The sequence below is a fragment of the Drosophila tropicalis genome, unplaced genomic scaffold, assembly GCF_018151085.1.
Source record: "Drosophila tropicalis isolate 14030-0801.00 unplaced genomic scaffold, ASM1815108v1 contig_845, whole genome shotgun sequence".
Taxonomy (NCBI): Eukaryota; Metazoa; Arthropoda; class Insecta; order Diptera; family Drosophilidae; genus Drosophila; species Drosophila tropicalis.
The window spans coordinates 5,900,042-5,910,859 of NW_027173338.1; the positions used below are offsets into that span (position 1 = coordinate 5,900,042).

The 10,818-nt window shown below is 37.9% G+C and overlaps 1 protein-coding gene across 1 annotated transcript; it reads left to right on the forward strand.

Annotated features, from left to right (window-relative positions):
• The first annotated feature begins 355 nt into the window (after positions 1-355).
• Hsp60C (Heat shock protein 60C) lies at positions 356-2,744 on the forward strand. Its single transcript, XM_068295347.1, has 2 exons — positions 356-499; positions 558-2,744. The coding sequence occupies exon 2, from the start codon at positions 565-567 to the stop codon at positions 2,311-2,313; it is 1,749 nt and encodes a 582-aa protein (XP_068151448.1). The 5' UTR covers positions 356-499; positions 558-564; the 3' UTR covers positions 2,314-2,744.
• Positions 2,745-10,818: the final 8,074 nt, after the last annotated feature.

Sequence of the window (10,818 nt, forward strand, 5' to 3'; positions counted from 1 at the left end):
TAGAATGTCTTCTGTGCCTAATTTGAGATGCATATCATAGATATTCTAACAAACAAATGACCTGTATACTCCATATTAGAATGGAATAGTCAGTTGGAAAGCCTGACAATAAGATTGTGAATGCTTTACAATTGGTTTTAAGTCTTTTCCCTCGCCCTTTGGCAATTCAACTAACAATCTTTAACCTTTTAGTCCACATCAATCTTTTTAAAGTTTAAATCAACTAAAAGGTCTTGATAAACAGAGAAGATTATTTTATTAATCGATTATTTATCGACTCGCAGTATTTATCGAAAATAATTAATCACGTAGGCCATGCCAGTTTGAGAAAGTTTCACAAAAACCATACTAGTCCCTTTTTCATCTACTGAAGTTTTATTTCGTTCTGAATGTTAGCGAGTAAACAGCTTTGAATAACGAGCACTAAACTTTACAAATATTGGTTTTAATAAAAAAAAAGTCTAAAAACACCTAAAATTTATAAAGTATATTTTACGTGGTAAGTTTTTTTGAATTATCCTTTTGTTACTTAAGAATTTCTTAAGGTTTTTTTGCAGTTTGACCATGTTGCGCCTTTTTACCAATTGTAATAAGTTGGCGCGGCTGTCATGCCTGCCCCGTCATCTGGTGCCATCTCGCTCGTATGCAAAGGATGTGCGTTTCGGACCCGAAGTGAGGGCCATGATGTTGCAGGGTGTGGATGTCCTGGCCGATGCGGTGGCTGTTACCATGGGTCCCAAAGGACGCAATGTCATCATCGAACAGAGTTGGGGCTCTCCGAAGATAACTAAAGATGGTGTGACAGTGGCCAAGTCTATTGCCCTGAAGGATAAATTCCAGAATATTGGGGCTAAGCTGGTGCAGGATGTGGCCAATAACACAAATGAGGAGGCCGGAGATGGCACTACCACGGCAACTGTGCTGGCAAGGGCAATTGCCAAAGAAGGCTTCGAGAAGATATCAAGTGGAGCCAATCCTGTGGAGATACGCCGCGGTGTAATGTTAGCGATTGAGACGGTCAAGGATAATTTGAAGCAAATGTCGCGACCGGTTAACACGCCCGAGGAGATTTGCCAGGTTGCCACCATATCGGCCAATGGTGATAAGTCGGTAGGCGATCTCATCAGTAAGGCCATCAAGAAAGTGGGACGTGATGGTGTCATTACCGTAAAGGATGGTAAGACCCTGGACGATGAGTTGGAAATTATTGAAGGCATGAAATTTGATCGCGGGTACATTTCTCCGTACTTCATAAATGCTGCAAAGGGAGCCAAAGTGGAATTTCAGGATGCTTTGCTGCTCTTCTCCGAGAAGAAAATCAAATCGGCACCCAGTATTGTGCCCGCTCTCGAATTGGCCAATTCGCAGCGCAAGCCCTTGGTCATCATTGCCGAGGATGTTGAAGGTGAGGCGCTAAGCACCATGGTGGTGAATCGTTTGAAAGTCGGCCTGCAGGTGTGCGCTGTCAAAGCTCCAGGATTCGGTGATAATCGCAAGGAAATGCTTGCCGATATGGCCATAGCCACAGGAGGAATTGTATTCGGCGATGATGCAAATTTGGTACGCATTGAGGATGTGAAAATCAGTGATTTCGGTCGTGTGGGTGAGGCTGTTGTGACCAAGGATGACACAATGCTTCTCAAGGGCCATGGCCAACGTCCTCTAATCGATAAGCGGATCGAGAATCTAAGAGATGCCATCAAGGAGACCAAATCCAGTTACGAGAAGGAAAAGTTGCAAGAGCGTTTGGCCAGACTCTCTTCGGGTGTGGCTCTACTACGTGTGGGTGGCTCTAGCGATGTGGAGGTCAACGAGAAGAAGGATCGAGTTCATGATGCCCTAAATGCCACCCGTGCGGCCATCGAAGAGGGCATTGTTCCAGGAGGTGGCACTGCTCTTCTCCGTTGCATTACCAAGCTCGAGGACATCAAAGGTGCAAATGAGGACCAAAATTTGGGCGTCGAGATTATACGTCGTGCCCTGCGCATGCCCTGCCTGACGATTGCCAAGAATGCGGGAGTCGATGGTGCCATGGTGGTGGCCAAAGTTGAGATCATGGAAGGCGACTTTGGCTACGATGCTTTGAAAGGAGAATATGGCAACATGATTGAGCGCGGCATTATCGATCCCACCAAAGTCGTGCGCACTGCTATGACCGATGCTGCTGGAGTGGCCTCTCTCCTAACTACCGCTGAGGCTGTGGTCACTGAACTACCAATAGAGGAAGCTGCTGGAGGTGCTGGCGGAATGGGTGGCATGGGCGGCTTGGGAGGCATGGGAGGCATGGGCGGCATGGGAGGATTAGGCATGTAAAATATACTGCGCAATACACAAACATAGGGAGACTCTGCTAATTGCATATACCGACCATTTTTTTTTTGCAAAATTAACACATTATCTAGTTTGCTCGACATTTTAGCTTTAGTTTCTCGCTAAACATTCTCAAATGAACTAACATGTAATACGATACATGTGATACGATACATCTGATTTAGAAACAAATATTGCACGAACAAAAGGCTGGCCTAACGATACGAAAAACACACTACATTTTGTACACTGAAATCACACGAATCTTTACACAAGGTTTTCACCTGACATATGAGGCACACACTAATAAATATCTGTATCTATGACATTTGAAATGAAATGAAAAATAAGCTACTTACAACTTCATCAATAATTTTGTATACTTAAATGAAGTCAATAAATTATTTACTCCCATTGTATTCCAAATATAACAAGATGGCATTTTAATATTCTTAATGTTCATAATACTTGGTAAACCTATAAAATTGACATCTCATCTTCTAGATTAATCTCAATGACAAAATTTGAGAGTTTTTTGGTTTACTTTTTCATTATGGAATTGTTCATTTTGTTGAAAGAAGATAGATCAAAATATTTAAAGCAGTTATCATTCTAACAATTATTGGACCAAGCGGATTACATTTTAGTAACTCAGAGTTAAATTTGTATTAACCGCTATATTTGATCAATGTATAAAAAAAAGAGTGGTAATTATTTCACAGGATAATCTCTGAATTGATATTATAAATCTCAAAATTTTAAACCTCAATGTCAAATAAAAGAACTTTGGGAACTGTTAGACAGTTAATTGGCAATCATTTAATTGTTATTGTTATTGTCAAGAAAAAAAAATCAATTTAAAGAGTCAACAGGATGTATTAGAGAGACAGCTTGGGTGACCGTCTAGTAAGAACTTGACTTGTTAATGTTTGTTTCCTTTTTCCTTAGTCTAGTCCTTTTTGGGTTCCTCTCTCTATCTCTCTATCTCTCTCTGTTTCTATCTCTTTCTATGTTTATTTGTTACTTTTATATACATACATACTTAGTTTGGTCTATCCCTGACAGTCTGTTTGGCCGGGAAGTGCACTTTTGCACATGTCCTTTGGTAGTAAAGCTCTTTGCTGCCTGGGATTTTAGTGTCACAGTGCCACAGTTATGTTAACCACTTGTTGTCGTTTTTTTTTTCTCGTTGTTTCCTCTTCTGAGTCCTGTTGTGAAATATGACCCAACCACACACAAATACAAATAAATATGTAAGCATAAACATGTATATATGTATGTATACCCATCCTGCTTTTTGGCGCTTCTAATTGTAGTAGAGAAACAGAAAACGAAATAATATACCACTTGAGTATTATGCATTTGCTGTTTAAACCTTTTTTGACATTCATTGTACGAGAATATGAGAGGTTTTTGCTTTTGGTTCAGTTTTCCGGCTTGGTTGCGCCTAAGCGTATGCAGCACTTGAGTGGGCAACATCTTAACGAGCTGAGAGAAAACTTACCACAAGCCAAAGTGGGACTCATTTCCCTCTACGACCACCCCTCAAAACCCAAACCCAAACTTATGTGTGTTAAGCATCGCCTTGGGGCTTATCCTTGGCTTGAGCTGCTTCTGCCATCTTCTTTTCTTATTTTTTTTTTTTTTTTGGTTTCTTTTTTTGTTGCTTTCTCCTTTATGTTGTCAACGCAAATTGCTCTCGCTGCTTTGCGTTTTCCGTGTGATGTTCAAGTGGTTGTTAAGAAGATGATCCCTTGCAACAACATTACCCATCATCCGCCATCCGCCATCCACCATCCACCAGTTTACGTGTCTTAATGATGCTACAAAAGATGCATTTGCCACCGACGCCTGAAGGGCCAAAGTTGAGCTCTGAATTGTTGCCACTTAATTATGAAAAAGGCCGCGTCAAGTGTCCTGTGGGTGAGGCCCCACTCCATGCCATCCAAACCACAATACGCCCCATCAAATGGCAGATTTACGAGTCTGTCTAATCCTGTTCGCTTAGCGCATTAAATCAGCTTTCAAATGGCCATAAAATTGCCAGTGTACCATGGCAAACAATTCAAAAAATTGACAATTTATTACAACTGGGGGAAAGAAGAGAACAAAAAAAAAAAAGGAATTATTAAATCTGAAGAAAATTGTGCTTTTCACTTTGTGAAGCCATTGATACTCTCTTGATATACTGTGATTCGATGCTTTTAAGAATAAAAGATGAAACTTTAGGAAACTAAATTAAACTTTAATAAATGGAACAATTTCAGATTCATAATGAATCCAAAGAAATTAAATAAAACGAGTTAAGAAATCAGAGAACATTGTCCTTATGAATATTTTTAAAATTAAGAAAGAATTAAATTAAATTATTCTTGATAACTTTATCTATGCAATTGTGGAAAAGTGTTCATTTTCCTTTGGGTTTTAGGACCAATTTAAGTCAAAATAAAACTTACTAACTTGACGATTGTTGCACAAATTTTTTGTTCTTCTATGAAAAAAAGATTGTTTTCTTTTTATCATATTCCTTGCATTTGCTCCTTAGGTACCTTCATTCATTCGCATGCTTTACATTCATAGACATTCATGAGGTTGCCCAGCCAAAATGAAGGAAAAAACTGAAACTAGACAAATATAGAAAAATCGATAGCCCTGCAGCTGCAACCCATACAGATCCATAGAAGTTGCCCACTCCTTTAGATCGTTCAGTTGGATGCTGTCGGAGTTAGATTTATATTGCTTTTGATTTTGATTTTTTGTTTAGTTTGTGGTGGAAGCAACACAGCAAATGGCAAACACATGCAGTTTGCCAATGGTAATACATGCACTTTTTACATATTGCATCCATTGTTATGATTTATGTGGCACAAAAATATTTCAGGCGCGTTTCCGTTGCTGTTGTTGTTTGCCTTTTTATGCCGCAGGAAATACGGACTGAGTGCGATGTGAGTGTTTCGTGAAGTGTGATTGTGTGTGTGTATTTGTGTGTGTTTTTCGCGGAGTGAGTGGTAACCAAATTCAATTTCAATTTGCACCCCATCAAAAGACAAACAAAAGTCTTTGAACTTTATGCATAAACATATTGGGAAGGATGTAGAAGAAGAAGAAGAAGAAGAAGGAGGCGGTTCCTTAACGGGGTTTTGCTTCTGCTTTTTTTTTTTTTGGCAGTCCACCAGTCTGGGACGACATGTGGAGCCACTGTGTATGTTGCTGAGAGTGTGTTTGTGCGACTTCTGTTGTCAATTGCAGCCGCGTCTGGGGCGTTACTCCGTGTTGTAATATTCTGTCGCCTCTTTTAGAGCTCTTGCAACTGAGTTCCATAAACAAATTCGGTTTGCTGGCGCCCCATTGTCGAATTTGTTGAATTTGTGGTAATTGAATTTCGCAGGACCAGTCTAGAAGTCAGCCATGTTGCCAGTTTTCAGTTCGGAGGCATCAGTCAAGTCGGCCAAATGGACAAAAATAGACAACTACTAAACAGATCTCTCTCAGTTCCCAAGGGAGGATTGCATTTCATAAGCGGAAATGGCAGTCAAATGTGTTTACCCCATCCAAATAGACGGTGTAGCCATGGAATTCATTAAACACTGACTCCAGCCTAGACACATCTGCATGTTTGTATGTATGTTCATGTGATTGTATTGCCCTTCTCCTAGTCCAGACAAGCTTCACTCTCCCGAAAGCACTCTTTCCCAACTCCCAGGAAATGCATGTGTTGCCCTGTTGCACCAAGTGGCATGCGTTTCTAATTTCCTGACCAGTTGGTACTCAACACCCTCTCTGGTTAGTAGGTATGCTGGCAATTTGAAATTCCAGCTTGGACAACAAGTTATAGAACGATTTTACCATATTGGTAGGCCGTAACAGTTTTTAATGCCATTTACTGGCTCCGGGAATGAGTTGGCAGTTGAGTTTTCTGGTTTACTTTTCGATTAATTGAATTTTGCAATGGAACTCGGAGTGCCATTGGTCCCAGTTGACAGCTTGACTAGGTGATAGGTGATATGGGTCTTATGACAATGATCTATAGGCTGTGGGCCTGCAAGTTGAAAGCAATGTTGTCAAATTCCAGTTAGGCGTTAGGAACTGTTGAAAGAATTTCAGGATATGTAAAAGTGTTAAGCAATTATTGACATCGTTATGAAACTTATCAGAATGAACGAAATATAGTCATCAATTAACTTCATTTTATAAAACATAGAGATTGAAGTCATTTTTTGTCTTTGTCAAGGTAAAAGAAAATATTTCTTAATATTTGTTCTTTGTTGACGGTGCTGTCAGATGGCATATAAACTTTTTTTCACTTAATTCGATAACAAACGAGACATGTTGCACTTTTAATTTATGCCGTCATTGTGAAAGCCACGTTGATTCAGTAAGCCGAAACCACAAGCCAACGGACAAGAAGCACAATCAGACCACATTGATTGCAGGATATTGGTTCTTTTCTGTATCCCTTGTTCACGCCTCTTTATTAATTGCATTGACTCTGAAACTGAAAATGTCAGCCAACAGACAATTAATCAATTTGGCTGCTTAATTATTATGCAATGCGAGTTGTTAAATACAAGTAAAACAAATATTACCAAGTAGGTACAACGAAAAAAAAAAGAATGAAGCAAGTAAGTCGACTCGTCGACTCGGGTATACCATACACCAGGTGAAACAAATTTTTTTAAATTTCGAAAACCAAATGTACATATGTATGTCTATTAAATTGTTTTTACATGTTTCATAGTATGTGCTATCTCGCTCACTCTACGAACACACGAGCACTCTAGCGCCGCTACTAGCCAACGGCCAATTCTGGCCTTGTGGACCGCGTAGTAAAATACGTTCATACGCATATTTTGCATGTTTCTAGTCCGATTTCAATAAAATTTGGTAGTTTTGTAGAAATAGATAAGATTAATTAGTCTGCCGAATTTGAATGCGATAGTCAAAAAACTACAGGAGAAAATCAGTTTTTTCTTAATTATGGAGGCGGAAGTGGGCGTGGCAAAATATGAAAATATATATACTCTGCGCGAATACTAAGCCAGTATACATACTAAATTTGGTGACTTTAGCTTTGTTTGTTTTTGATAAAATCAGTTTTGTTTGTTTAGTTTCTTGTTTAATTAGTTTCTGCGCGCCAACTAAACGAGCATATAAACCAAATTTGATGTCTCTAGCTGTTATACTTTTTAAGAAAAACAGTTTTATGTGATTCCTGGGGGCGTAAGGAGGCGTGGCCGAAATTCCAATTAACTCTGAACATGTGCATACTACACGAGTATACATACCAAATTTGGTGGCTCTAGCTCTTATAGTCTCCGAGATCTGCGTGTTCATACGGACGGACGGACGGACGGACGGACGGACGGACGGACGGACGGACGGACGGACGGACGGACGGACAGACGGACATGGCTAGATCGACTCGGCTATTCATCCTGATCAAGAATATATATACTTTATAGGGTCGGAGAAGCTTCCTTCTGCCTGTTACATACATTTTGGCGACTTTAATATACCATTTCACCCTATGGGTGTATGGTATAAAAACAACAGGTCAATTAAGATGGATTGTCCTGGTACTTAATTAATGGAATTTGTCAACGAATATTTCAAGTGCCAAAAGGAAACAAGTCCAAGTTAGTAAGTGTGGGCAGGGTTTTAATCTTTATAGAGTAACTTCATTAGTTTTTTACTTATACATATAATTAATTATTCGAATGGAATAGTTTATTTATTTCGCTTGGTTGAAAAATATATTTAGCACTCTTAGTTTCAGCTTGGCATTTGTGTGGATCTACTCGTCTTTGCAAAATGACAACTTAGATGCCTTACACTTTGCATTTTGGCTTTGGGCGTCAGCTGTGGCCTCTTCTGTTGCCTCTTGTGCCCCTTAGTCAGCCATCATGCTGTACTTGTACTCTATTGCCATGAGTTGCCTCATTGTGTATGCACTCAACGCATTAAGTGGCAACATGTGTTACCCACTGAAGACATGAGACAACGAGCGACAAGGCACCAGGCAAACAACCAAAAAACAAAAAAAACAAAAATGAAAAAGAAAAACAAAAATCCAACACGCAAAACACATACACATGTGCACAGAGAATCAAGCCTCAAATGCTCTGGTAGTGTGGGAGAATAAGCGAATGTTAGTTGGGTGTTAATAGAATCCAACATGAAGTGAGATGCATTCTAATGCAAAATCTCAACTCGAACATGGCCTCGATTCCGGTCATTAATCAAAATTAAAATGGCAATGCAAACATTTCGATGTACATTAGCTGACCAAAAACCCCGAATACACCACATACATATAGTCCAAAGATGTCTTTCGAATGAAAATTGCTAAATATTATTGAATTTTAGTTTTCCGCTTATTTCCTGCTAATTAAGTGGCATCGTCATGCCAACAACGATAACGACAATTGCAGCAACAAATGAAAGCCCCCAAATTCGATTTTGTATTTCGTGTCAGCAGGTGGCAAAATCAGCCAAATGAAATTTCCTTCGAAAATAGCTGAATTCAAACAAACGAAAACAACTTCAGAGTGTAGGTGTGTGTGAATGTGTGTGTGAATGTATCTGTGTGTGCGAATGTATGTTTGTGTCTGAGTATGTGTGTAAATGGGAGTTAGGTGAGGTTACCTTGCTGGAGTTTGAATTTTGGGAGTCTTTTGCTGTCAAGCTGTGCAAGATTTTTAAGCATTTGAAGTCGGAGTTGATGTCAATCAAAAATTATAGCTTTATAACTGCTTTTGTGAATCGAATATAAAAGGAAATTCCTATGACATTTATCAAAATTTTTGATATAAACTATTTGTAAAAGCTAACGCATTCCTGTTTGATTTCTAAAGCCGTTGTTTAAATAGTTTACATTTTTGGCTTAATTAATACTGAGAAAGCTTCTTTCATTCTGAAATGTTTTGAAACAATCAAAAGTATTTGTGTATTTGTTTCGCCGAAGTACATATATTCTATTTCTTGAATTTTTTAAGCCTGGGCCACTCTAACAAATTGAATACCCTGATTTATTTCAATGGTTTTGTGTACACACAGACCGACATTTTTGAGGTCGTGAAAAGGTGTTTTCAGTTCAATAGGTGTCCTATAGTAATTGAAGGGCTGCGATTACTGCCCTGTACCAAGTTTTTGCCTATTATGTAACGTTTTCGAAAAAAGCTGTGGAAATTATTCATATTATTCATATAAAGTATAATTTTTTACCAATTAAAAAAATTCCAAAATAAGCAAAATTTGAACTAAAAAGTATGTTATAGAAATTTAAAGAAATTTTTTGTTTTTTAAATTTGTACAATTATAAGGATCTCTTGCATCTAAACAGTTGTTTATAAGTAATGTTGCAAGCACGAGCTATTTTCCTTAAACAGGATACTGTAGAATCTGTTAAAAATGTAAAAACAAGTTCTTCAAAGTATATAGTATACTTTTAGGTGCCCATTTTCCAACTTCTGATGTTAGAAAATCCGGACATGATCGGCCTAAGCCGAGTTTATATTCGGAATCACGGTACCCAAATTAATAAAGGGTAAATTTCATTAAATTTTCGGTCAAAGAGATCGCTATTTTATGTGGCATTCGATCTTATTGGTTTGTTAAGGTTGTTTAAATTGATTGGCAATTGTTTCCCCATATTTGGCATAGGCATCCTTTGAAACTCAACAGACTCGATTTTAAAGTTTGTAAAAGGTTGACTGAATCTATTTAAAATTTATAGAAATGTATGACGTAAAGTGGCTGATATAAAATTTTATTTTTTGATTGGTGCAATGTCTGTCTAAGATCTGTTAAAGCATACTAATATAAATGATTTTAATCTGTCCTATCACATTCTAGAAGCATACAAGTCAGTACTTACAACAAATTAAAACTCAAATTCAAATTTGGTTTCATTCCATGGATAATTAATGAATTCAGGCATACTTATATCATCATTTTGATGTGACACATAACATGTATAAATATTAAATTAATTATTTTATTGATAGACATGTATAAAATAAAGTACCTACCAATTTTTGTATCATAGTAACCCATTATTTGTTTTGGTAATTTGAATAGTTAAATTTTAATGAAATTTCAACTAAATTTTAAATTTGACAATTATTAGTCCAACCGCAAAGAAAATTATGAAAACTTGTCGGCAGCAGACAAATGAAAATTGTTAACTAAAACTAACACATATACACATACACACACACACACAAACAGCCTCGCAGTCAAACACACTTACAAAATTTGTGGTTAACCAACATGTTCTAAACTTGAGTTGGTATCCACACATACATATAACATATCAAAAGCCACGTTTAAGATACACACCAAACACACATTCACATACACGCTTACATAAACACACACACACACACACATAAAAACACATGTGGATAAATTGTATCGGTTAGACTTTGCCGCACACAAAACCGCAACAACCAGAAATTCAACATTTTGTGCAATTAAAATTGAAATTGAATTAGATATTGCATTTCT

What these genes read in the sequence shown, in the direction of transcription:
- Hsp60C (XM_068295347.1), top strand. Translation starts at nt 565, where the DNA reads ATGTTGCGCCTTTTTACCAATTGTAATAAGTTGGCGCGGCTGTCATGC.